Source organism: Festucalex cinctus, chromosome 5, assembly GCF_051991245.1.
Source record: "Festucalex cinctus isolate MCC-2025b chromosome 5, RoL_Fcin_1.0, whole genome shotgun sequence".
NCBI classification, from domain to species: Eukaryota; Metazoa; Chordata; class Actinopteri; order Syngnathiformes; family Syngnathidae; genus Festucalex; species Festucalex cinctus.
The window spans coordinates 20044812-20072148 of record NC_135415.1 but is presented as its reverse complement, the minus strand read 5'-3'; the positions used below and the strand labels follow the sequence as shown (position 1 = coordinate 20072148).

Below are 27337 nucleotides of genomic sequence, written 5' to 3'. Positions count from 1 at the left end.
ACATTTCCTGTGATCTTGAACTGGACAGCTTTAAGCAGTATTGTAATGTATCACCCTATTATAATATATCTAGGACACGAGTAAAAATATATAAATAAATAAATATCCATCCATCCATCCATTTTCTTAACCGCTTATTCCTCACAAGGGTCGCGGGGGTGCTGGAGCCTATCTCAGCTGGCTTTGGGCAGTAGGCGGGGTAAACCCTGGACTAGTTGCCAGCCAATCGCAGAATAAATAAATAAATAAATAAATAAATAAATAAATAAATAATATACGTGATATACAGAATGGGTGCATCACATACATTGAAATGTTTTAGAAAAAAAATGTTTAATGCAAGAGTTTAATTAAAAAAGTAAAACTGATATATTGATTACCATACAATATTCTAATTTCTTGAGATGGACTACAGTATTTGGGGTTTTCATTAGTTGTAACCTAATTATGAACAAAATTATGAAAAATACAATCATTAAAGGGACACTTGACTCATTGAATAATTTTCAGATGTGAAAAGTTTATATTTTGTGCAGAATGAATTTGATTACATTATTACTTCTCTTGTACAATTAATACCTTTTAAAAAGTTTTTTCTTCTTCTTGCTGTCGACTGATGATGACATCACCTGTGCTGAGGAAGTAGGTAACGGCCAATCATGGCTCACCTGTTTTCTGGGTTCGGTCAGTATACTGAGCCATGATTGGTCGTTACCTACTTCCTCAGCACAGGTGATGTCATCATCAGTCGACAGCAAGTAGAAAAAATACTTTTTAGAGGTATTAAATGTATATGAAAATAATTACGTTAACACATTAATTATCGACAAAATATAAACTTTTTACTGCTGAAAATGGCTCAATGAGTCAAGTATCCCTTTAAATATTTCGCTACGTGTGTAGTGAATCCATGTTAATATGAGTTTCATCTTTTGAATCGAAATACTGAAATAAATAAAGTTTCCCACGATATTTTAAAGAGATGCACCTGCAGTCCATTGCACCAATGCACATTATGACTTATGAGTAAAAAAAATAAAATGACTACTTTGTTTTAACCGTGTTAAAAAGGCTGAGCAGGCATATTCCATTATAATATATTATACAGGTGCACCCAATAACGAGGCTAGTGAATACAAATCTACAGAATAAAATAGCATTAAAGCAGCCAGCAATGAAAGCTGGCCCAAAACATACATTGCGTGAATGCATAATAAGCTTTTTAATATTACTTCCACTCATTCAAACATTAGAGCTGACGAGTATGTGTAAATTTCACAATGTGAATGGATTGGACAAATGTGTTCTTAGGGTGTGCAAGTCAATATTAGCATTGCTCTTTCAGCTGCGTTTAATAGTCTAACCGCATAAGTCAAACGCTAAAAGGTTGACAAGAACAAACCCCTTTAAGTCTGATTAACTGCAGACATTCAGAGGTAGACACTGCAATGAAACAGGCCGCCATAATCACATTAGCCTGAAATCGAGTTTGTTCTTTTATGTACAGTAAGTGGGTGTAAACCACTATTTAGTTCATATGAACAGACGGTGGCATCTTAGGAAACATGGTGGTCAGTTTACAAGCCACACACAAACGGATGGAGCTCCGCCCCAGGCAATGTCCAGATGGAACGGCTCTATTAACAACATTAGAGGCTGCCTAATTAGCGATGATGAATTCAACAGAAGCACACATGCGAGCATCAACACTTCCGATTTCAGTTCGGCGAGCAAGCGCTGGAAAATGCTAATGACGGCGGAGAAAGTGGATGGGAGTAGTGGAAGGAAACAGAGTTGAAGAGTTCACCTTTGCAAGGACATTTTTGCAAAGGAAGCTTGTTGATTCATTTATGTCATGACTATAGTCATGCAAGGGTTTATGCTTACTGTCATGCAAGGGTTATGTTTGGGTCATGACCGTGAGGTCAAGTGTCTGTTTTGAACTGATGTAATCGGCATCTCGTTTCAACTGGTAATACGCTATGTGATGTCAGAAGCTATGTGATGTCGGGAATCTTTAATCTCTTTATCTGGTCAACAGCCAATCAGATAATACCATGTTAGTCCTGTTACCCACAGCCAATCAGATCTATTTGTTGTTGATATAAGCCCAAATTAGCTTAGCGTCTCGTGATTCTTGATACATTCTCGTTGTTTCTTGTGTAGTCAAGTTTGTTCGACGCCTCTCGATGCTATGAAAATAAAGTGTTAAACTCTTATTTGTGTCTGCACTTTTGGGATCCAACATCAGAACATAAATTATTAGCATACACACAAATTCAAGCGAATACAAATAAAGTCTACACACCCCTGATATATTAAAAAAATATATGAAACCATAACTTGTGATTTCACCAATTAACTGTAAAAACAAAACAAAAAAAGCATAGATTAAACTAGTTGCATAATTAGGCACACCCTCAAACAAATCTTTGTGTTTTTTTTTGTTTTTGTTTTTTTACATTACATCACTCTATGCATCATGACAGAATTCCTGACCAATTTTCTTCTCATCCTTTCATCCATTTTAATGGAATATCCAGTTATTGGTATGTCACTCCTAACCCTAATTCTAATAAGAACCAAACAGCATACCAAATAAATGCACATTATTTTTAAACAGCAAACCCAGTGTTTAAAAATGAAACATGAATTTCATCTGACCGTTTTGATGTTCCAGAGACTAATGTATTGAACTCTCACCATCTGTACTGGGACTCCCCAGGACGTTCCAATTTGGAGGAATATCCAGGTTAGCCATGGCGAGGGCTACACGTCGATCCATAGCCCAGCGGGAGCTTTGCTGGCCCAGGTTGAAGAGGCTGCTCAGCTCTTTGTGATCCAGAGAGCTCAAACTATGTCCGTGGGTGACCAGGTGCTCTGCCAAGTCCTGAGAATATTACCAATTATTTTGAGCCCATAACCTGATATAAATCATTCCTTTTAGACACATAACATTGTAGTATGTTTCCTTAATATGAAATAACAGTATAACACAATACTTTTAAAATAAATAAATAAATAAATTCTATACACAATATAGTACTGTGCAACCTTTTATGCCTACATTGGATTTGTTTTATTAGCAAAGAGATCATGCTCATTTACAATATAACTACAATGCCACTAAATAGAGAGCAGACCTCCAGCAAGGCTGAAATGTTAATCAAAGTGAAAAGATCTTTTTGTATTTATGTTTATTTGTATATCAGCTAAGAGGCTACTTCCTGGTTCTTTTTTTTTTAAATTGCTGTATCAGCCCTATTATCCATAACCAATATTTGTGTTCTCCCTAAGCTTATGCACCATTTGTTTAAACATTTTATTGAAATTCTTCTTGTATTTATTGTGTAACCTGCTTACCTCATTCACTGCCATTGACGGAAAAATACGTCAAATGTATTTTTGCTGGGGTGGCAGTGAATGTGTTACTGTATGTGTCATTATTTATGAGTGTCAAGATAAATGCTGTGAAATGGGTTTATTATAAAACAAGACTTAGGGTGGCCTAAGATTTTTACACAATGTTGTAGTTTTCATACCTGTGCATCGTCTTGGACATATTCCAGCATTGCACCACCCACCCATGTGAGAGGTGTGCTTTCGGAGCTGAAGTAGGCCTGCACAGAGACCACCTCAGCAAGATTATGTCCTTAAAAAAATAAAAAATAAAAATAAAAAATCCATACATTATTTCCATTAGATTATTTTCTCTGTATGACACTAATGTTTTCATTGTGTACTACATCTGTGGTTCGTTGCAAAGTAACCAGTGAACCCAAAAATTTAGTAAATAAAAAATTATTCACAGCAATCACGGAGCTTCTAAGATTCCTTAAACGTGTCATCAAAGCATCTTTACTGACTGATAATGGCTACCGTGCTTGCATATTTCCTTCTGGAAAACTGTGATAATGATGATTTACTTTCTCGACAAAGGCAGGAACCCTCGGTCTTTGGCCACTTTTGTGCATTCACAGAGAAGCTTTCCTAGAGGGAACGCTGGCCTGTGACCGTTTGCCGTCTGTGCCAAACAGTACTGGGGCGCAGTTATGTTGACATATTGTTTGTGGAGCTGTTTCCCTCCTGAGAGGAAGTTGATAAGATTCTGTGCATTTCCAGACATCAAGTCATAGATTTTGAGAGTGTGCGTGTGTGTATTCGACTGTTATTGTGTACACATATACAGTATATGATTAGATTGGTGACAGAGTTCATGGCTATATCACAGACAGGATAGAAAACACCAATTTTCCGGAGCAGGAGTTCCATATTTTAAGATGTTTTTTTTCTTCTTCTTCTTCTTCTTCCAGTAAGACACACATGCAATAACATAACAGTGGAACCTCTAACGTCCATTACCCAAAAGGTGTCAAATTTAGAGAAAAATCTGTCAAGTCAAGCAAAACTTGGAATTTGGGAGTTTATTTTCATGTGTGACAACGAGAGTCATTAGCAAATCTTGCATGATTTAAGATTAATGGCACTGTAAAGGGATTTCATTTCATTTCATTTAAAGGATTAACTAATTAAACCTTTTATTCATAATTAATCACATGAATTAACTCGTGAATTAATCGCAAATTTTATATCTGTTCTGAATGTACAATAAAATGTAGCACAATTTAAATATATAAAGAAAAGTTTTCAAACTTTTGCTAAAAATAAAAGTGGGAAAAATGTTAAACTAATAGAAATATGGCTGCATCTTTTAGTCATTGATACAGTAATTCCATAATAATTCATAAAATTGAGTTAAAATTAACACATTAACTGCCATAGACGTCAAAGATTAATTTTTTTTCTGGACTGGCAGTGAAGGAGTTAAAATGAAAAATATGTACTGTACTGTAAAAAAAACTGATATTGATTTGTGTTGGTCATTATCTGACACTAGATGGCATAATTGCATTTGGAAGATCATACGGCGATAGCTCAGTGCATTGTTCTTTTCATATTAAGAGCTATCTAAACTTTAACATGAACTACCGGTAACTTGTGAAATTTTGCACATTATTAAAATTGTAAAATACAACTTTACCCCAGTCGCCACAAATATATGTATTATTATTAAATTTAATACTGCTAACTTTTGACATGGACGTGTCTGCTGCATTGCGACTGGAATTCCCCCAGTACAGGCTTTCCAAGTAAAAAATAAAAATAAAAAATAAAAATTAGTAGCGTTAAAGGAACTTTAAATTAACAAAAAATTAATGCACTCATTTTGACACCTCCAGTTCAAATGTTACTTAAAATAGAGCTGCTGCAGTTAATAAAGGTTTTATGATGCTGGCAACTTTACTTACACCACAACTAACATATTATTTTCTAATTGAAATTTACCGGTACTTTAAAATCAAACCGCTGCAGTGCAGTGCCGGATACAATTTGTGTTAACTAGTAAATTCATTCACTCTATTTACTGTTTTAAAATTGGAACAACTTGGAAGTCAATCGGCGTCACAAAACTGTTTTAGACTTTTACCGGGTACTATGAAGCAGAGCATGACGTCACTCTGAGCCCTGGTGACATGGACCAGTGTGGATCCTTCCAGAACAATGAAGACTTCGGCATCTTCCAGCGCGGCATCCAAACCCTCCAATAATGCAAACACCTTCGCCTGACCCTGAGGTAAAAACAGATGAAAGACGACAACGTTAACTAGAAGGATTTATATGCGTAAAACGTAAATGATTTTTTTTTTTTTTAAAGTTATTATTCTAGTGTAGATTTGTAAATAACACTAAATCTGTCATCAGATTTTCTCTTGAGGGTACAATAAAAGTTCCCCTCAATAAAAACAGGAATGCCTTTTTAGCGTCTGCCACAAAGACCTGCACTGATCCCAACAGGCCAGAACACTTTGAACGCCTGATCTGAGGAAGACGAACGCGAATTAGAGCAGAACCATAGCACAGAGACAGACTGATCGGAGCCTAAAAATGTTAATTGTGTATGTAACAATATATCTACTCTCTTTAGACTGTAAATCTGCAATTAGGAGACCTTGAGCTGGGTTTGAGTTCTTTGAAATGTGGGCCATTGTTTAACTGCAGGCAATTTCAGTACACCAAAAACAAGTACAATAGCGGGGGGAAAAAAAAAAAAAAAAAGTACAAGTAGGAACTTAATAACATGAGGATTGACAAATATGTATAAGATTTGCTTGGGCTTGGAACCAGCAGTGGCTACGTATTGGGGTCGAGCAGCAGCAACATGTGCCGTGCATGTATTAATAATTCATTTTAAAAACAGCAACTTCCGTCAGAAAATTCAGTCTAAAATTGTCTCCAAATAATACAATAAAAATAAAAAGACATTACAAAGATGTTTACAAGCGGAGAATGAGATAATGGACACTAATAGGTAAAAGTACCAATTATCTGTTGTCTCAGGAATCTAAAAGCATCCTGAGCTGTTCTTTTGCGTCCGACTGTGGCTCACACCAGTTGTGTGGGGATAGGAGCTAAATCTATTGCAAAAGATATCAAGCTGAGGCATCAGTAGCGCAGATAGTGTGTGAATTATTCTGGGCAACATCAAGTGAAAGAGGTAGCAGAAAATGAAATGTTGGCTAGTAAGCAAGCCAAAAGCGCCAATTATAAGGATGACCTTGAAAGACTGTGTACATGGAATATTAACATTGTGTGGTGAGAGAGCGTGGGATTCACTAAGTATTTCCAGTTGTCTCCTATTCTCTTTGTCTCGTTCATATTTTTCCATGCTTCGGTACTGTGTGGCAAAAAGAGGAGATGAGATGAGAGATGAGCCAAATTCCTATTCAGGGTAATTGGGACACTTTTTTTTTTTTTTTTTAATCTGGATATACTTACCCATGTAATATTGATCCAACATAATTCATTTGTTCATTTGTTTCTTTACATGAATTCAAACACACTACATCAACTTTGCACAAATTAAATGGCCACCAGTATGAATTTGTATTATCCATCTTTCTATAAAATACCAAACCCCAACAGGAAGGATTGTGAACATCAGAGTTGTGAGGCAGACGTACTAGTAATTGGCTGCTAACACAAATTTGTGTTTGTTTTACTAATTAGTTGGATCACAAATTCAAGGGCCGACAGCATACCAGAATGCTTTGTGTTCCGTCGAAGATGCTCTAATTTGTATCAGGCATCTGTTCAATTAAAAATAATGTGGTATACTACAACTAACATTTTTTCTATTCCAATTAGGGGGTATAAAACGTGACTAAGATGTCACCCTCCACCTCAATGGTGACATTGTATCAAAGATCCGACTCATGGGGAAACAAGTAGCAAATCCACCAGTGTTACAAATAGGATGTGCTATTTATTTGTGTACCATTGCAGTGTGCTGATTTCATTGTGACCAAGAAAGCAACATCAGCAAACATTAAAAAGATTCAATGGAGTGAATCGAGTGTCAGGAATATAGGCTCCCACCCTTTTTATCCTCACATTAATATTACCATACACTGTTGGGATCAAACAAACTGAAGGCAAAAAACATTTACCCTGAACACAAAAACAGAATGATTAAACAGGATACAAATATATCAAATAAAAGTTCCTTTCCAACTGTGAGTACTTAAACTACAAATAAAAAACAAGACAGTGAATGAATCATAAGGTTACTGATTTGCCAGTTATATAAACATGATGCCAGCCTTCTATTCATTGTGGCACTGACTGATGGTTATTTTTCCAACAAAACTAGTACGAGTCATAAGACCTATGTGACTCATTGAAAGACGGATGAAGGTCCCTGCACAATCACAGCATAAAAATACAGGTAATTCAACCTCAACGACATTTGTGGAGAAAGACACAAACCATTCAACTTATTCATAAACTATACTATACTCAAATGACGTGACATCATTTCATGACCTGCACTTGAGCTTAATGCACGTAGTTCTTATAGTATAGTCCCTGCATGGACTGGGTTTTATTTTGTTCTCCCACTTTACTAAACAAATTCAATGTTCTAAACATCAAGACTGCAAACTAGAGCACATAGCCTACTCACATAAAGTGGCACTTTTCTTCTGCTCAGCTCCATCTTTGCTGCACCTGTTGGAAGAAAATGGCACTTAAATAGACATTTGAGAACAAAGGATACTTGATCATGGTTATCTGATTTTAAGTCTGCCTCCTCAGCTCTTGAACGGATTAACTTTATCTGTTACAGGCACAGTCTTATTGCGAGACCGGATCATCTTAATTATTAGGTCTTTATATCTAACTGTACATTGTGTTCTATACCAAATTTGATAAGCAGGCGTAATAGTCAACTGCATTGTGTCTCCACTGGGAAAATCCATTGAATTTCAGTGCAGCAAGGGATCTGTTTTTCGTCAGATTGAGGAGTTTCGCTATCTCTGCACAATTGAATTATATTTCACTTTTACAGCACAGCGAATAAAGCAATACAAAGACCAAAACAACATGAAATGCTGTTTTTTGCAGCAACTATTGTCAGTGGGCTTAACACTTTTATTAATATACAGTAGCCTATCAACAATTGTCTCGTTTGATGAATTTCACTTTTGTTTACCCAACCAAACTTAACAAAAATAAGCAGCTAGCTTGAATGAAAAATAAATAATACTGAACAAATATTCATATTGAAAAAGTGTACTTACCTTTACAGGCGCGAGACACACGAAGTAGAACACCGACAGTTCACAGAAACAAGCAAGCCTGCCTTGAATCCATTCCTTTTCCAACTGTTAATAATTCACGTTGCGGTGTAAATAACTAAGTTTATTCGGCGTGGCTGCTATTTTAAAGGGGGAGTGACCATGGTTGACGCTACAGACCGCCCGGCAACCTCCTTTTCTCTGAGAAACGGCAGTCTGCAGATTGAAATTCACTTGTCAAAGTTGTCAGTTGTTTGGGTACCAGTGACCTCTTAAGCAAAAATCTGGTATTGCAGGTATCGTGTGAAATTCGATTTTAAAAAATGTAGGCTACTTAAATAACTTACAGAGGAATTCTTTTACACTTTCCAACATAAGGGAAATTTTGTTACGGTCTGCTGATGCTGAAACCAAGGTGACATATTTAATTTCTCTCACATCTACAGTATTTATAGAACCAAAATCTGGTATTTGAACATGGGTGTGTAGCATTTACATGTAAACTGTTAACAGTAGGGGTGTGTGCATGTGTAGATGTGTTACTGAACAGATATTTTTGATCATGTGCTTAAGAAATCGTTTTAAGTAGGCGTGAACTATTAGGATTTTGGAAGGTAGCGCTTTACAGCCATTGTAGTAATTCGGTAATGGGCCGTGAGTTATAATTTATTTTTTCTATTTGATGAGTACAGTGATTTGTGTGATAACCTGGTAAACTCTCAATTTGCACACTCCTAAGCATTCTATTATGAACACGGTATTCTGATAAAATTGCTTTTACTGGATTTATTAAAGAGTGTACTGTAAACGCACTCTTCTTCAAAGGAGCCTGTAGATGAGCCATGCACACATCACTGGCAATAACTTCTGCCTCCACAAATAGTGCGACATATCTATCTCTACGAAATTCATGTCTCACGAAAACGCCACAATTCGGAAATTAGGGCTACTCTTAGACTTCACTGAATCATTCCTCTGTAGTGGTTTTACAAATATTTTCAGGTTACGCATCTCATGGGTGTGTCAGAAATCAGGACGAGAGAATGTGCGCAAGCCACAAAAAAAGGCGTGTTATTGGCTTATGTGCTAAGGGGAGAATATGCCATGCCCCCTATTGTGCAGGTGACAAATGTTCAAGAATTGGGCTCACTGCCACTTTTAAAATGTTCATCGCTGCGTGCGGATCAGACCGATGCTGAGAGAGAGTTGCAATATTACAAAACTTTATTCATATCTTTTTAACAAACATGTTGATTGTATACAATATGAAAACATCATACAAACACCATTGGCAAATGCACACCCACACATTAACAACTGAAGTATAATTAAAAGACTTAATACAAATAACACCTGGATTTCTTTGAAAATCCTCATGAATTCACATTTTATTAAATGTGAGCGTTTAAAGGGATTCCTGAAACATGGACCAAACGGATATTATCTGATGGATCTATGTGCTGCCTGTCAACCTGAGGCAAGTTGAGGCTGATGGGATGTTTTAATACAACCTGTAACCAGGGTTGCACTCCATCCTACAGTACATCAGGTGGCCGGGAGCTGAGGTCGTGAGGTACTTGCCTCTCCCTTAGCCAGGCCGTTGGATCGGTCCACACCCGGGCACGGCACCTCCTTCCTTGGGATGCGGGAAGCGAACACAGTGTCCAACATACCCAGCACTTCCAGCAGGTCTTGCTCATAGTCGATTTCTCTCTCCAGCAGATCCTGGAGACGCAAAAGCTGGCGGTCCACGATGGGCGATTGGCCAATGACCGACTGATAAATGTCCAGGATCATCTCAGCCGCTACGACGAGGACAGGGGCAAACCTGGGGTCAACCAGGTTTCTGGAGAAGATTAAGAAAATGGTCAAAATTCCTCATTAACTATTTATAGGGACCTTTTTGACATATGGTTCTCTGTTCACAATGCATATAAATATAGGAGCATTCTTATGATGGTATAAAAAAAAATCAAAATATAATTAGGGCTACAGCTATCACAGTTTTAGAAAAAGAGTATTCTACCAATCATCCCTATTTATCAATCAGATAAACATTGATTTTCAACATACAGCACGATAGTCTCTCACCCTATTAAAAAGTTGAGTAGCAGAGAGACTTGCTGTTCATCCCGTCCCGCTAAAGCATTTTTCAAAGTTCCTCTTCGATCCAACTCCTTTACAACAGCAACTGGAATCTCTGGCTTTCTTTGTCTTGTCCAATACTGCAACGAAAACAAACATTTTATTCATTCATTTTTATGTTTTTCGGTCAAATACAGACTGATGGTGAACTAAAAGACATAGATTTGAAAATACCTCTAGAGCTATATCAAAAGCCTTGGAAACATTGAATTTCTTCAACTGTTTGTCATACTGTGCCAGATGCTCTTTCACAGGCTTGCTGACAAGATAATCATCCTGTGGAATTAGACCAACCTAGTGATTAGTAGAGCAATTAAAACAATTTTCATATTAATCATATTGTCCCTGCATCTGACCCATGTTTTTAAACAATTTACTGTACTCACTGCTTCTATAATTAAACAGACCACAAATAGGGGCAAAGGGGCAACAATGTCAATAACGCTTACTTGTTCAGGGATGTAGTTCTTCCCTTTTACAAACCCACGATATGTCGGTCGCCGGCTGTTTTGACCCGACAGTTCAGTTGACTCCTCAGGGGGTTTTCTGTGTTTGATGCTCAGGATACCGCTGGTCATACCAACAGCAATAGTCTGATCGTCTGGCTGTAGTAAGAAAAAACAAATAAAATAAATGACGCCACATTGAAACTGATTAGTTATACAAGTGTAAATTCAAGACGAAGTGCTGTTTTCATTTCCTTACAGCCAAAGCCAAACTGAGAATAGAGGTAGCGTAGTCAAAGTTGTGCACCACTTTGTAGGTGGTTGTGTTGTACACCTTCACGTGCCTGAACAGACAAACAAATAACAGAATAGATTGCACAAAAAATAAAACACATAAAATCCCAATTACAACAGGTTTAAAGGCATTACTGTGTCATGCGCAAGTCGTAGATTTATGTACCTGTCCAGGGAGGCTGACAGCAACCTTTGGCCACTGCTGCTCAGACACACACAGGTGACAGTTTTGTGATGGTTCCTCAGTGACACCAGGGGCTGGCCGCATTTCAGCATATCCCACACCTTGACATAACGTCCCCCTGGAAATGCCAGACACAATTACGGTTATAGAGTTGAAAAGTGAATAACTGTACAGGCCTTGACTGAGACTGCCATATGTATTTTTTCTTTACCAATACTGTGAAAAAGAGTGTTTCCTCTTGGGATAAATGTGCCTTGATCAAATGATGCATTTTAACGCAAGCCAACAATGTCCATAAAATGAGCAATTCCACTACATGGGTCATCTGATCCATGTCTTATGTCAAAGAGTAACACCACCATCTTATCCTGGAGCTCTCTCACGGTATTACGGCCACCTCGGCAAAATACTTATGGCTTGGAAACGCATAACTCAGCTCCAAAGTTTTCATAAATCACTGCTTTTGCAGCGTACAAATGGTAACTTTGTCTTCAGAAAAGCAGCGCATTTTGACTTCTATTCGCATCAGATGAAAAACAATGTGAAAATGAATGGGCAAAATCATTAATCTACAATTACAGTTCTACTGCATTTGACAACTATTACATACCTGCTGAGACAAGAAGTCCCTCAGAAGGGTACAGAAGCACACTTTCCACTGGCTGGCCATGATCCATTGTCATTACAGACTTGTCAACTCTGGCATCAAACAGTTTAAGTGTGTGGTCGTATGATCCTTTAGAGGTAAAAAAAAAAAAAAAAAAAGTCATATTTTGGACTTGTCATCATGCCGTCACTTCATTACAATTTAATCACCCGTAATGAAGAGATCTCTGTTGAGCTTGCTGGTGACGCCACAGCGAATGTAATCTTTATGTTCTTGGTAGGTGGTGAGTTCTGTTGCATTGGGGATGTCCCAAAGCCGGCAGGTGTAGTCGTCCGACCCAGTGACAATCTGGTATCGATCCGAGGTGAAGTCTGTCACGTGTACAGCCCTGAGCAGATTTAAATAAGAGGACATCTCTGTAACATGGTCATATACAGGAGATATCAATCTTGTACATTTGTAAATATTCTCAGAGACTTCAGAGCAACATTCAGTTCAGTCAATAGATCACTCAAGAATTCATCGCTACGCCTCTGAAAATATCAAAAACAAGATGTCCATTTCCTACTTTGTGTGTCCTCTGAATTTCCTCAGTGCCACTTTGCCGCTCACGTCAAACAGTCGCACAATCGAATCCTCACATCCTGCCACGAGGAGCTGACCATCTGAACGGAACCTCCCGCAATATGCCGTGTCTTTAAATCGTGTGAACGATTTCACTGGCTCCTGGGAGAATGGGCCATAAATGTGGATCTAAGAGGGAGAGGGGAAAATAGCAACATGTAAATAAATGAGACATAGTATGGTGGTATAAAATTGTAAGTTGAGTGTATTTTGGAAAACGCAAGCCTTCATACCCGTGTAAATGCTGTCACAGCAAAGTTGTGTGGGGCCACAGGAGAGAAGTCGATATTTGTGACTGATCCAAATTCTTTAATCTGGACTGGAGACTTTTGAGGGAAAACAGAAGTACAGTATCACAGCTGAGAATCAAATGGACAGAACATACTCCGTACATTACCACATGTATTTAACAGACCTGGAGACACTCACCTTGTAGTTTTTCCAATACAGCGTGTCCTGTGTGACTTTTTCAACAAGTTTGGGGTAAACTGGAATCTTTGTAGGTTTAAATGATGCCATTTCTGTGTGCGTGAGGTTCCTTTTCGTCACAAAATACTATGCCTGGTAAAGTAGACATGGGGTGGAGGGTCGAGTTGGTTAAGCAGCAACGTCAGGAAATCTGGTCCTAAGTGGTTTGTCATCGGGCATATTTAAAGCTGATATAAAACACTTGATATTTTTATGAAAATGGTAGCAATACATTCTGACAACCTAAAAACCCAGCTAAGAAATGTTAGTTAAAATCTTACAATCTTGTAAATAACACATTTCACAACTTCTTCTAATATCACGGCAGGGCTGTGCAGTGTGCAGCAATACCGCTCTAGAATCTACCATTACGATACAAATTTGAAAACAAAACTACAAGACGTGAGCCAACGTGCTAAGCAGAGTTACGTTAGCACACTCGCACGTTTACATTTGCAACTATATCACCGCTTGGGTAGTCTTACCTTTTAAAATACAAGTCCGGTGGATGCAAATGCTCCTTAAATACAAATGCTTAAAATGACAATATATTAAAGCCGCTTATATAAGTGAACCAAAAGTTAGGCATCACATCACTTGATCACGTTGCCACTAGCTGCTATGGAGGCGGACATGATAGTTACCAGATCCACTTCCGCTTGTTTTATAACGTAGCTTTATTGTTCAAGGAAAATTACCAAAAAAATCATCACTATTTACATAATTTTATGGTTATTTTACCTAAATTATAACTATTTAATAATATAAAAAATAAAATAATAGTTTTCCTGAATGCGTCAGTTCCGGTTCCGGCCCCTTTCTCCGTGCGTCTGTCGGTTGTGTGAGTCGCGTGTTTACACACTCCCAGGTCAGTTCGCGTAATTACAGTCTTTATCAAATAATCCGACCTCTTTTAATTTTCATTCTGTGGTATGCGTAGAATTATTCACACGATAGGCTGCTTAAAAGACTAATCCAACCACTAGATATATGCAAATGTCTACTTGAAGAGGCCTTAGCTAGCCTATTAGCTTGGGTGGCTCTCTTAACAGCAAGGCTGATAGAAGCCCGACGCATTGTTGGCTAAATATAATTTAACACTAACAACCAAGGTAATACGGCTAATAGAACAAGCTACATGCATGTGAACGTAGTCCATGATGTTGGTTAGCTTGGTCAAAACTTTAGTTTGCGGCTAGCTATTTTTAAGGCAGTTGAACACTCTCCAAGTTTGGGTTTGAGAGATGTTCATGATTGGCAGTTTACTATCATTGCAAATCTTCTACTATAGAGCCAGTATTTGAACGACATTTCATCATTTTAGTATTATTTTGTGGTCATCTCAAAAGCGATACTGTTTGTGATTTTCAAGAAACTGTGATGCTCAAAGTTAACTTTTGTGTAGAGTGAAGACACATTACTTCCTTAAGCCTTGCTAATTTAAACATTTTTTTCTGATCTCAGATGAAGGAGCTCATAATGAACCAGGAGAAGCTTGCCAAACTGCAGGCGCAGGTCCGCATAGGTGGCAAGGTCAGTTGGCCGACAAGTTTTAGTTCCTGTAAACCACTTCTGTTAGCTGACATGCTTGTTGATTTGCAGGGAACGGCTCGCAGAAAGAAGAAGGTGTTGCACAGAACTGCGACGGCAGATGACAAGAAGCTGCAGTTCTCCCTTAAGAAGCTGGGAGTCAACAATATCTCTGGCATCGAGGAGGTACGAATGACTGAGTCAGACTTGGAAACGCTTGCCTTATGAAATACAATGCAAGGGCTGTATAAAAAAAATGTGAGTACACTTCTACTGGGAAGTGCTAAAACATTTTGCACCACCTTTATATATAGGTAAATCAAGTTTTAAAAACTTGAATATGATTCAGTGCAGTCCTTGAAATTTCAAAGTTTCTTGGCAAGAAGAAAAATAGTTTGCCACTATTAAAACTGTTGGTGAAGGTTTGGCAAACATCTTGAACGAAGTCTGACAAAAACAAACAAAAACAAAAAAAACAGCATTCTGTGCACACACCCTCACGAGCCTTTGCCGCTCAGTGAGATACGACCCTAAAGTGTTTCATTCTTAAGTATTTCATTTCAGTAGTAGTCACACGTAATTGCTGTAGAAATTGCATTTTTAAGTTAGACAGGCTACTTTGAAAGAGCGGCTGCGAAATGTGTTAAACATCTGAAATCTGGGTCTCCAATTGTCGATGGCGACCTGGATCATGATCGTATATAACTATACTATCACACTTTTATGTTTTAAAACAAAACAAAACAACAACAAAAAAAACATCAGAATCTTACTGCCACGTAGATGCAATTATGCATTATTATGGAATAAAACAAATTGATCAAGTTATTCTACTTTCTAAAAATGATCTGATACTTGAAATTATCCGCAATTTTTACGTGTTTCTCCAGATCCACAAATATAGCCATGATTACACGTTATTTTCAGATACACTAATATATCTATGATTTACACTCTTTTTCAGATCTACAAATACTTTATAACCACTATACCGGTACATGCTTGTCAGATCCTCAAATCTATCCATGGTTTACACGTGTGCATTAATCCTGACTCTTCATTTGTAAATATTCAATTATACGCTGAATTGTTGAATGTGTGTGTGGATCAGTGCACATTTATTTTTTAGACAGGTATCACGCAGTGTCACCCACAACCCGAAGGTTCAGATCCAACATGAAAAATCACGTCGCCACGCGTGTCTCGCATGCTTTTGTTTGTGGTGGTTGCTTCGAGCAGAGAAGAGGAGGGGCGGCTCCTTCTCCTCCAACAGAAGAAGTATGAACATTGCTGGTCGTCAGTCTTGTGAATCTAGCGGTTGTCTTATTACTTCGGTTGCTAAATGCCATCTTAGTTGACAGTTCAACAGCTCTGAACAACTCACCAGATATGCCAGCTTCCTTGCGCCCCATTTTACAAGTCAGCTTCTTTTTTAGTATTGTCCCAGCATTGGAATCTTGCTCTGTTGTAAACATCTCAGTACCACAGTTAGTTGTTAGTTGTTAGTTTTTATGCTACCTTCGGGACCACTGGCAATTTTTCCCTTTGTCTCCGAAAGGTGAATATGTTCACAAGCCAAGGCACAGTCATCCACTTCAACAACCCGAAGGTGCAGGCATCCCTGGCAGCCAACACCTTCACCATCACGGGCCACGCCGAAAACAAACAGCTCACGGAGTTGCTCCCGGGAATCCTAAACCAACTGGGAGCGGACAGTCTCACCAGCCTCAGGAGATTAGCCGAGACACTGCCCAAACCAAGTACGAGAGACACTCTCCGCCCTTCCTTCTGCCTGGCAGAGTCCACAATCACCAGTGTTTGTGTTTTTGTTTTGATTTTTCTAGCCGGGGAGAGCAAAACACCCATGGTCGCTGTCGAAGAAGAGGATGATGAAGTTCCCGGTAAGCAATGGCGTCATGTGATTTGTACATCCACTACTCACAGAGTTAGGGATAATCAACATTTTTGTACAATTTCAGGATAAACCCCTACACAGGTGAACTTATTTGACCTTTTCCAAACTTTTGGATGCACATTTCCAATTGTTCAGCATTTCATTACATTTGGCACCACTTGCTGTTCTCTAAAAATGAGCTGAATAGCACAGCAGGTTTTTGATCCAAAAAATAAATGCAAAAACAGCTGGACACTCAAATGTTTTGAGAAAGTCAAATGAAGTCCACCTGTTCCTGTATTGTTCATTTTAGGTTCATCATTGAAATGGGACCCTGAAATATCCCTAATTAGCCCGAGTAGTGTACAACAAGCATCATACACCCTCCTAACCACTCTTTCATATTTCAGATCTTGTCGAGAACTTTGACGAGGCTTCAAAGAACGAGGCCAACTAACATACCCCAACTATCACAAACTCTATACTCCCCTCATTTTCTGTGTCCAACTCCACAGCAAGTTGATCCAAGATCAAATGTGTAAAAGGGAGCCTGCCTGCCCTCGACTACACCGGTCTGTGTCTTTCTGCAGTAAAAGTATTTAATTTAGAAGTTCTTTCTTAATTGCAACCTCATGCTTTGTGAAACCAACACACTCCAAATGTTCTAGTGGAACTAATCACATAATAAAGATGACATTTAAACAAAATTTGGGTGATTTGATCATTTGACCCATGTAGCATTTATGATCAAACTGAGCGGGGGCGATGTTTCAGAAGGTGATGGTGGGGCCGTGACAGTGACGAATGAGAAAATCAGTTTCTTGACACTCATCATTTAATCAGATACAAAGTGGAAGTTGAGTCGCGCAGAAGAAAAAAAATATTTTGACCTTCACAAAACCACAAAAAGAAAAATGTCAACTAAACCGAAACCTACATGTTTAAAGTACACTACTATCACACAGTATAATATCCATTACTGAATAAGTAGCAACAACAATCTGTTTCCCTCCCAAAAATGAATTAGGATAGGCTCAAGCTTATCACATTTCATCAATAGATTCAAATAGGAGGGCGGCACGGTAGACGAGTGGTTAGCACGTCTGCTTCCCAGTTCTGAGGTCTCCGGTTCGAGTCCAGGCTCGGACCTTCCTGGGTGGATGTTCTCCCCGTGCCCGCGTGGGTCTTCTCCGGGTACTCCGGTCTCCTCCCACATTCCAAAGACATGCGTGGCAGGTTAATTGGGCGCTCCGAATTGTCCCTAGGTGTGCGTGTGAGTGTGGATGGTTGTTCGTCTCTGTGTGCCCTGCGATTGGTTGGCAACCAGTCCAGGGTGTCCCCCGCCTACTGCCCAGAGCCATCTGAGATAGGCGCCAGCAGCCCCCGCGACCCTTGTGAGGAATAAGCGGTCAAGAAAATGGATGGATGGATGGATTCAAATAGGAATCAAGATGCTGTTTCTCAAACATTAGCCCCACTATGGCATTAAATGATACCTGACCAGAATTGGGGTGTAATGGAACATTACATACATTTTACATGATCAGTATACAAAAAAATGTAACAATTCTGTTAGTTACTGGAAAATCGCTTTCAAGCATGTGGGCCAAGTAACCTTTTCCAGCATAAGCATAGCAATAGCCAACAAGTGGACACATTTGTCACAATATAGCTCAATGGGCCACTGTGCCTTTGCTCACACGGGCATATGCAACATTGTGAGCAAACCGGCTGATCGTTCCTGCTGTCTGGACCACGACACAGCTGCATGTGTTAGGCTTTCCAAAAGCAGCCAGTTTCAAAGCGTCATTGATGGAATGAAATATTTATTCATTTTGAATAGACGGGTTCCTGCGGATCCTTAAAGCTGACATTAGACAATCAACAAAACATTGATGTGGTTTTAGTGGCGACTCTTAAGAGCAGATGCATTTACGGCTGCCATTTTGTCTGGTGATGTAAGCTTGGATTTGTCTATTGTACTAATAATTCATTAACAGTGGTTTATCTTTATCAGCATATTTGATATTGGAGTATTCCAGATAGCAATCAAATTACATCCATCAATTTTCTTGACCGCTTATTCCTCACAAAGTTCGCGAGGTGTGCTGGAGCCTATCTCAGCTGGCTTTGAGCAGTAGGCGGGGTACACCCTGAACTGGTTGCCAGCCAATCGCAGGGCACACAGAGACAAACAACCACCTCAAATTACATTACTTTAATATTATGGTACTTTGATTACAGTAGCCACACTTTTAAACAGGTGCAAATATACCATATTTGCACAATAAGTAAAGTAACCCAACCCTGATGTCAACGTAGTCGGTGATTGACAATGATAACGTTGACACACCCCTGCAGGAAACATGACTTGTTTACATGAAACCACTTTTACACGCAGGCCAGGAAGTTGTTACGTACATGAGGAAGTCTTTAAGATGTCATTCGCCAAAAAATTGCACTTGACCACTGAATGAATAAGCGTGGAAATTCCTGTCTGAGATATCCATCCGTTATCTTTTATCTTTTCCTGCATATCTACGTGAATAACAAATCAACTGGTGTCAGGCCAGAACCTCCTGTGTCATTTTTTTCTTATCCGCAAATTGGTTAGTCGACATGGGTGTGTTCATTTTTCTTTCTTTTTATTTTTTATTTATTTTTATTTATTTTTTGGTCCCATGAAAAGTGATGATCTTGGAGGTACAACAATTCAGCCAGTACCGGTAATGCTGTAATACTGTACTACACTCCCACTCCCATGTATTTTTAGGGATCATTCCTCCTGATCCAAAGCCATCTGAAAGCTCAATCTATTGTTTTTTTTATTTTTATATCAGAAGCTGTAGATTACATACTCAATGGGACTCCCTGCCCCTATGAATACTCATATGAGCACTTTACTATCGTGCAATTTCTTATCTGATTTTGAACCACGCAGCTACTTTTTCCTTCGTCATACTTCATTAAAGACGTTCACGTCACTGTTTTTGTTTACTACGTCTCAGTTTCTCTGTGTCTCTCACACTCCCACGCAGGTCTTAAAGCAATGGTGCTGATGCTTGATTTTGTCCAAGTGTATAAAAATGAGTCTTTGCGACCACTCAGTGCATATGATCATCAGCAACAACTGGACTTTAACTCTTCATTTATTGTCAGTATTGTTTCACCACAATGGTAAGTGAAGAACATTACTTGCTTGTTTCAAATTACTACACGTTTTGAATTGTGTAGTCAATGATAATCCAGGTATTAAATAGACATCCCAGTAAAAAGAAAAAAAAAAGTTATTTTGAATTGCTAATATTTCTCTTCTGATCCTTCAGAGATCAATGTGGGTATTCTGGCTCCTGCTCATCCGTCTTATGGGAGCAAATGGACTCAACACCTTCCCAAAAAGATGTATGTTTTTGCGTTTTATAGATTATTATCCTTTCTTTGTCTCTGTGGTTGCAGTGGTGGGAAGTAACCAAGTACAATTATTACGTAACTGTACTTGAGTAGATTTTTCAGGGATCTGTACTCAATAGAGTATTTATTTTCCTTCTTTACAGAGGAACACCACATAATGAAATGCATTGGTGAAAAAAAAATTGAAAAAATGCTGATAAATGTTTCTTCAGCGTTTTCGACTTCATTTTCTTCTCTCAATGCAGTTGCGGCGGCGAAAAAAAGCAACACTTTTACATTGCAGTGTGGTGCAACATCCAATGGAGATGTCATATGGACGTTTAATGATCAGAAACTAGACCAGAAGGCTGGTTCTAATCTAGTGCTCAGTGAGGTAGGCCAGCCCATGGTGGGAAACTACACTTGCCAGAGCGGAGGGGAGAGTGTGTCCACTTATCTCCTGCTGCAGGATGAGGACGAAAAGGAATTCGGTGAGATGACCCTTGTTTTATGCCGTACATAAGTTCACTGATGTTCTATAATTGGTTTTATTTATTTATTTTATTAACTGTGTTTTACAGATGATTTCCTCACCTGTCGTGCCAAGTCTTACAGCTGCACTTTTAGCTGTAAATGGAATGACACAAATTACAAACTTGTACGCCTTGGACTGGGCCCCGATTGGTAAACAAACATACATAATTTTGACTCTTCGCTAAAGTGGGGCTACACACATTCTTGATTCTTATATCAGAGACCCACATATTATGAAAAGAAATACGAGATGACCAAAACAGCACGCCACACACATATCACTGCCAACAATCGTGGTCTGCTCCTCCAAACCGGATGTCTCTCTGTAACTTCCTCGAACAAACCACTACCCCCCAACAAATGAAACTTGTTCCTTAATTGATATATATCACATCAACCTTCATTGCGCAACTACTTTCCTGGTTAGACAGGGCTTTGGTGCCATCTTGAGGCATCTTAAGACATTTCAGAAGAAAACACAAACACCGCGATTTGTGTCCAGCGAATGTAGTGCCTCCAAATTCAGGCTCTCGATAAAACTCTGTAGTTGTCTGCTTAGTCATTTGAATCTATCAAAAATCAACAAGCACAATACCAAATGCATAGTGCACAGGCGTGGCTGTCTTTGTTTTTTTCCCAGGAGTTTGGGTGCACACACAGTGGAAGCATCATCTTGATAACTTGCATTCCCTCCACAGCCTCGAAGGGAACAACTTGTGTAGCTGGGTGATGGGAGATGGGAGACTCCACTTTGAGCTGACCCACCCAGTCTCACCCTACTCCGAGGAGCATGACATGCTGGTACTCACAGCCCAAGCCATCACAAATTACACCTTCCTGCAGAAGAGCAAGCGATTTTATCTTCGAGATATCAGTGAGTCATTGTAACTGGTGAAGGGACACAATTGCTGAGGAAAGTGTTTTTCATATCATGCTACAGAGCATATTTCATTAACAGTAGAGTAATATCTAGGGATGTAACAATAAGGGCAATATCGTAATATTGTGATATTAAAACTGCCACAATATAGTCGTCGTCGTCATGTTCACGATATTTCAAAGCAGCACATCTGTTTAAAAAAAAGTCAGGTTGATTTCCATTTGTGCAGTTCTAGCACCCTCTGGTGGCTAGTTTTGTAGTGCAATTTTCATTAGGGATGTTTTGGCCCTTCTATGTTTAAAATCTAGGCTAATTGTCAGATGTAGGGGAACGTAATATGCCTGTGAACCGAGTCAATATGTGGAGGAGCTCAATGTTTGTGTGCATTAACATTTAAGCGCCTCATTATTATTAGAGATTGTAGATGGTTTATATGCATTGCTGTTATGTACAAAAGCACAATATTGTGCTTCTATATAGTGTTTTTTTATTTCTTCTTCTTCTTTTTTTTTTTTTTTTTTTTTACAATATCGTGACCTTTGTTAAATATCGCCAACCTCCCCACAATATCATGATAATTATCGTATCGTACGTTTCATATTGTGATAATATCGTATTGTGATGTTTATATATTGTTACATCCCTAGTAATATCAACAATATAAGTCATTAGTATTCATCCTTTAATCCATGTTCTGAACCCATTCATATTGTAAAAGTAACATTGCTATGAATCGATATTGTTACACAAGTTAAAGCAAAAACAATCTAAACCAAAAAAAAACTTATCAGTTGGGTCGCTTTTATCTCCACCATTGTATTAGAATCAATAGACAGCTAAATAGCTAGCTAGCTAGCTAGCTAGCTAGCTAACTTAGTAATATTTGTAAGCTACTTTTCTGTTCTCTGCTTTCATTGGATGGATGGATGGATGGATGGATGGATGGATGGATGGAAAGAGAGAATGTATTTTTTAAATCATGCACGGTCACTATATTGTGCCCAGTGAAACCAGACCATCCTCAAATCGGCAACTGTCAAAAAGAGAATGGCAAATTAAACCTGCTCATCGATCCTCCCTGCACCTGGTCCACCCCTCACAGCTTCTTCCCTCTGGAACATGAGGTGCAATATGTGCGCAGAAATGACGGAAAGGTGAGATGCAAGAACTTCTCACACCAAGCTGGATGTTGTTTTTTTTTGTTGTTAGTTTTTTTTGTTCAAGAAATGTTTTTCTAACCTCTGCCGTTGCATTTGCCTCCTTAAGATAATGACGGTCCCCCCCTGCTCGTCACCCTGCCACCTCAATCTCTCCACGAGGACCAGCAAGCTGAATCTGACGGTTCGGTCCCGGGACTCGCTGGCCAAGTCGAACTGGAGCCAGTGGGCTGACTGGAAAATTGTAACCTGCGGTTGACAACACTGTGTGCTGCCTTCATCTTTCACAGCAATTGTCAGAAATTCAGTAAAATATCCATAAATATATAGTGTTATGGTGTTACATCATTATCGAGCACTGACATTCTGACACGAAAACTATTTAATAATTAAATTATTTAATAATTGAGCTGCCAGTGCTGCTATTTTTGTAGCTGCTCCACCAGCTCCTCAAATAAATGTTTTTTTTTCTTTCTCCATTTATTTTGTTTGTATTAAACTGAGGTTAATATACAAAGCCTGTCTTTCTTCATTTAAAGTTTTAATTTGTATTTACAATGATACCTTGACTTACGAGTGCCCCAACTTAAGAGTTTTTCAAGAAAAGAGCTGTCGCTCGATTGGAACAAAAAAAATGAGCTTCAGTTCAGATACAGAACGAGTGAAGTGAAAAAGAAAAGGAGTGATTTAGAAACTGTCATACTCTCGCACGTGGGCAAGGAGAGCCACATGCACTTGAACTTTCAACTACTTTCACTTACTAGACTCCTTTTAAGGCACACATTCAAAACACAAATATTACAGTAGCCACTTTGCAGGAAAAAAACATTTATTTATTTAAATTTTTTATACAATGCAGTGCCAGTTTTCTTTATGAAATCATGTAAAAATGTGGTTGTTATTTTAGGTGTTGGCAAGTTTAATGGGATTTATTAAATTTACTTCAATTGGGACACTTTGTTATTGAATGAAACATTTAGCCTAGATACCAATGGATTTGCAAATATGAAAACTTTTTCACACACAGTACTTCCTCATATGCCTCTTCATCTTGTGTTGCGGCATAATCAGCCTTAACTTCACACATACAATACTATACTGTACACTCACAGATGTCACAAAGTACAATATGATTATAAATAGGACATGTTCTAAGGGAAAAGGCCATATTTATAATGACAGGGGGCACAAATAGCAAAAATCGGCATATAATTGATTTCCATTTTATAAATGAATTTTTTTTAACCCCCCAGAAAATCTTGACAAAATGTTGATAAATCACCAATAAGCCTAACAGCATATTTGGAGAGAGAAAAAAAGAAGGAAAAAAATCCGCGAATAAGTGAATGCGCTGGTGCCAAACCGCGAAGTATGCGGGGGTTACTCAAGCCCCTGCTAATTCAGCAACTATTTACAACATTCTAATAAAAACAATAGTGTGTCACAAAAAGAGCTACGGCTCTTTTTTTTTTATCGTCACACCTTTGAAGTCAAGTTGATTCTGCAAACAGAAAGAAAGGCATGGGTGATTGTGGAATGAGACTGTCAGTTATATTCTTGCATGCGTTACCTGGCCCTCCGTCTGGGGCACACCCGCCGCCACACGAGCCTCCACACGGCCGCTCTAAGGGACGGACTCCCCCAAATGTACAGAGCCGGGGTGACCAGCGCGTTGAGGCGCGCCATGATGGCGAACAGGTTGGTGGCCTCGTTGCGGAAACGGAGCCCGGTTCGGGTGAGCTGCCTGACGATTATGTTGACGAACGAGGGACACCACAGGGCCAGGAAGCAGATGACAACGAAAACGATGATGCGCAGCGACTCCCTCTTGCTGTCCCGCTCGGCGCTGGGCGGCTGTCGGGCCAGGTGGTTCCGGGCGATCACGTACAGCTTGACGGTCATCAGCACCTTGACCAATGGCGGCAAGTAACCATGAGTACAAATACTTGTACGTTGTATTTTAGCTTTTGTTTTGTGTAGTCACTTCGGAACATTATTAAGAAAGCTATGGAAACACGTTGTTTTGTTAAAAGTCGGTGTCATCAATATCAAGCCATCATGAAAAAATAACAAAAAAATGGAACTCTGAGGTCTAACGAGTAGAAGTGACCAAACATCAGCACAGTTACAAGTAGGCTACAAATATATACACAATAAAAAAATAAATATTGCATATTTGTGACCTTGGCATGTGGTACATTTTTCTACTATAGCCTACAGTGTGTGTAATAAGCAAGGTTATTCTAAAAAGTAAAAAACAAAACAAAAAAAACTAAAATGTAAAATCACGAACGAAATAAAATAAAAATTACACTGCCTGCCCTTTGCGAATATATTTCATATTTAAACTAACTATAATTATTTTAAAAATGTCCTTTGTTTTCTTCATTGTCAATTAATTTGATATAGCTTTTGGCATTGATTTAAGCTATTATTGTATGACCGTACTGAAAAAGAGAGATGAACAATCATTTGGCAATTGCAATTTACTTGACTTTATTCCACAAAACTTTTTTTTTTTTTTAATCCTGCAGTTGACAAATAGCTATTTCATGTATTAAAAAACTATAACTTTGGATGTTTGATACCACTTTTTTTTTTTTTTTTCCAGACAATACCAGTAGCCTGAAGTAGCCTACTCACTTCGATACTGATACCGATACCAATAATAGGCTACTTTTGATAAATGTCCCCTAAAAAGCAATAACGTATCATTTTAAAGAAAGCACATTATAGCATTTTTTCTTAATAATAAATTAATGTCAATTTTCTACCCATCTAATTTCTAGTTCCTGATAGTAAAACGGCGAAAACCTTGAAATAAGGCATCGACCCAATATGATACCTGGTACCAGTACTAACCCATCCCTAACTTAAACTAATAAAAATGAATTTTAAAAAATACAAAATGAAGCGTTTTTGGACGAAAAAAAAATAAATTGAAACTAACAAACAAGCTCGAAACTAACTTAAAAAAATCCAAACGAAATAAAAGTCCAAATGAAATAAAAATGAACTATATTGCAAAAGCCAAAACTATTATAAGCCTGATCTATATTTACTTAAGCATTCTACAGGAGTCAAACCACTAATCTGTTTTTTTGTACACATGTGTCTGTACTTCTGCGTTTCTATTTTTGCCAAATCTGACCTTGACCAACACGATGATCTGCAGGGTCATGACCCCGAAGGCGTTGATCTGGGCCGCCTTGGAGATGGGCACCATGTTCTTCACGGTAAGGATGGTGTAGGTGTAGATCCAGCAGAAGGCGCAGACGCCGATCACCAGCGAGCGGCTGATGTAGCGGTCGTAGAAGAACGGGTGGCACACAGCCAGGTAGCGGTCAAACTGGGCGAACAGGAAGGTCAGCACGTTGACGCCGAGGAAGGAGGGCAGGATGTAGAAGGTTCCGTTCCGGGACGGGTAACCCTCCTGGACGTCGAACAGGCCCAAGTAGTAGACTGAAAAGCCGGTCAGCGTGTCACTCACACTGGTGTTGAGCATGAAGGTGAAGCGGTTTTGGACGCGCAGCGAGCGGCTGCAAGCGATGCCAAAGGCCACCGAGCCGGCCACCAGGACCGCGCTGGTGGCAAACAGGATGTGGAAGGTGAACACCAAGAAGTCACCCGCACAGTCAAAATCGACCGACAGCGGGACGGTGCCGTTCAGGAGCATCATCACGCCCCCATTGCAGAGTAGAGACGACAAGCCTCTCCGGTCCCTTTTAAAGGTAACATCCTGACCCCTCTAGTTGGTGGGAGAGGGGGTTGAAACATACATAATGTTTTTTGTTGTTTGTTTTGTTTTTTTGTGAAGTGAAGTGCAAGTAATCACATGTAATGAGGGCTTGCCGCAGAGTCTCAATGGGCTCTATAATTGTGTCTCAAGTGTCACTTGTGCTTGTTGACTCATTTTAACTTCATTTTGTTAACAATACAAAATGGGTGTCAAACTCATTTTCATCATTTGAAACACCAATCAAACTTTTTAGTCGCCCCACCATGACCAATAGTGAAATATAGGCCTTTGTACTATTGTGTCTGTAAGTCATAAACAGGTAGGCCTATAATCTGTTAGCATGTGTGATGTTACTGGTTGGCAATAGGTTAACTTTCATTTTATATATGTATGCTTTTTTTATTTGTCGGTCTCCATGATGAGTTGATTAAGAAGTACAGTCCATGTTTACATGTTTCATGAAACATAAAGTGATATGTAGGAAGTGGTAAAGACAATATTTATTCGCATTGTCATTGTAATCGGCGCTTTAGATACTTTTTTTCCAAAATCGTTCAGCTCTACTTTCAATGATTGTGCTCACTTAAAAAGTGAATGTGCACTGTCTTGAGTTGTTTAACACATCTGGATATAAATTCCATGAAATAAAAGCTGGACTATTCAACTTTTTACATTCATCTTTCTTTTTGAAAACCCTCTTCATCAATTTTTTTTACTCCATTTTAAAACGGAAAGTTTGTTAAATTTTTAGACGTTTCAGTGTTCATTTTAAAAACTCACGATTAAATTCAATAATATGCAAAAAATAG

At 38.8% G+C, this 27337-nt stretch overlaps 5 protein-coding genes across 9 annotated transcripts in view; 2 read left to right on the top strand and 3 right to left on the bottom strand.

Moving 5' to 3' along the window:
• LOC144019517 (rho guanine nucleotide exchange factor 28-like) overlaps window positions 1-8834 on the bottom strand; it is a 45901-nt gene extending 37067 nt beyond the window's left edge. For all 3 annotated transcript variants that reach the window (XM_077522639.1, XM_077522640.1, XM_077522641.1), the window contains exons 1-5: window positions 8640-8834; window positions 8024-8067; window positions 5489-5630; window positions 3543-3652; window positions 2704-2890 (exon numbers count right to left, since the gene is read on the bottom strand). In XM_077522639.1, coding sequence (XP_077378765.1) covers window positions 2704-2890; window positions 3543-3652; window positions 5489-5630; window positions 8024-8056 — 472 coding nt within the window. In that variant the 5' untranslated portion in view covers window positions 8057-8067; window positions 8640-8834. The remainder of the gene's footprint in view (window positions 1-2703; window positions 2891-3542; window positions 3653-5488; window positions 5631-8023; window positions 8068-8639) is intronic.
• A 1008-nt stretch (window positions 8835-9842) lies between these two features.
• Window positions 9843-14057, bottom strand: utp15 (UTP15 small subunit processome component). Its single transcript, XM_077522305.1, has 12 exons — window positions 13890-14057; window positions 13366-13497; window positions 13170-13262; window positions 12881-13065; window positions 12522-12700; window positions 12316-12441; window positions 11688-11823; window positions 11487-11571; window positions 11231-11386; window positions 10956-11057; window positions 10728-10861; window positions 9843-10482 (listed from the first exon to the last, which is right to left on the bottom strand). The coding sequence occupies exons 2-12, from the start codon at window positions 13453-13455 to the stop codon at window positions 10182-10184; spliced, it is 1587 nt and encodes a 528-aa protein (XP_077378431.1). The 5' UTR covers window positions 13456-13497; window positions 13890-14057; the 3' UTR covers window positions 9843-10181.
• An 87-nt stretch (window positions 14058-14144) lies between these two features.
• Window positions 14145-17535, top strand: LOC144019323 (transcription factor BTF3-like). Its single transcript, XM_077522308.1, has 6 exons — window positions 14145-14272; window positions 14869-14937; window positions 15007-15120; window positions 16493-16694; window positions 16779-16835; window positions 17239-17535. The coding sequence occupies exons 2-6, from the start codon at window positions 14869-14871 to the stop codon at window positions 17283-17285; spliced, it is 489 nt and encodes a 162-aa protein (XP_077378434.1). The 5' UTR covers window positions 14145-14272; the 3' UTR covers window positions 17286-17535.
• Window positions 17536-19050: 1515 nt separating this feature from the next.
• On the top strand, window positions 19051-23282 carry il12b2 (interleukin 12B 2). 3 transcript variants are annotated; one of them, XM_077522319.1, is made up of 7 exons: window positions 19051-20005; window positions 20155-20230; window positions 20485-20709; window positions 20800-20902; window positions 21451-21626; window positions 22638-22786; window positions 22899-23282. In XM_077522319.1, the coding sequence occupies exons 1-7, from the start codon at window positions 20003-20005 to the stop codon at window positions 23046-23048; spliced, it is 882 nt and encodes a 293-aa protein (XP_077378445.1). In that variant the 5' UTR covers window positions 19051-20002; the 3' UTR covers window positions 23049-23282. The 3 variants fall into 3 exon arrangements, with proteins under 3 accessions (XP_077378445.1, XP_077378446.1, XP_077378444.1); XM_077522320.1 differs by having other exon boundaries at window positions 19051-20230; XM_077522318.1 differs by lacking the exons at window positions 19051-20005; window positions 20155-20230 and having other exon boundaries at window positions 20268-20709.
• Window positions 23283-23826: 544 nt separating this feature from the next.
• Window positions 23827-26611, bottom strand: LOC144019557 (sphingosine 1-phosphate receptor 3). The gene is made up of 3 exons (XM_077522708.1): window positions 25941-26611; window positions 24360-24697; window positions 23827-24290 (listed from the first exon to the last, which is right to left on the bottom strand). Exons 1-3 carry the CDS (start codon window positions 26466-26468, stop codon window positions 24266-24268), a joined length of 891 nt encoding a protein of 296 aa, XP_077378834.1. The 5' UTR covers window positions 26469-26611; the 3' UTR covers window positions 23827-24265.
• Window positions 26612-27337: the final 726 nt, after the last annotated feature.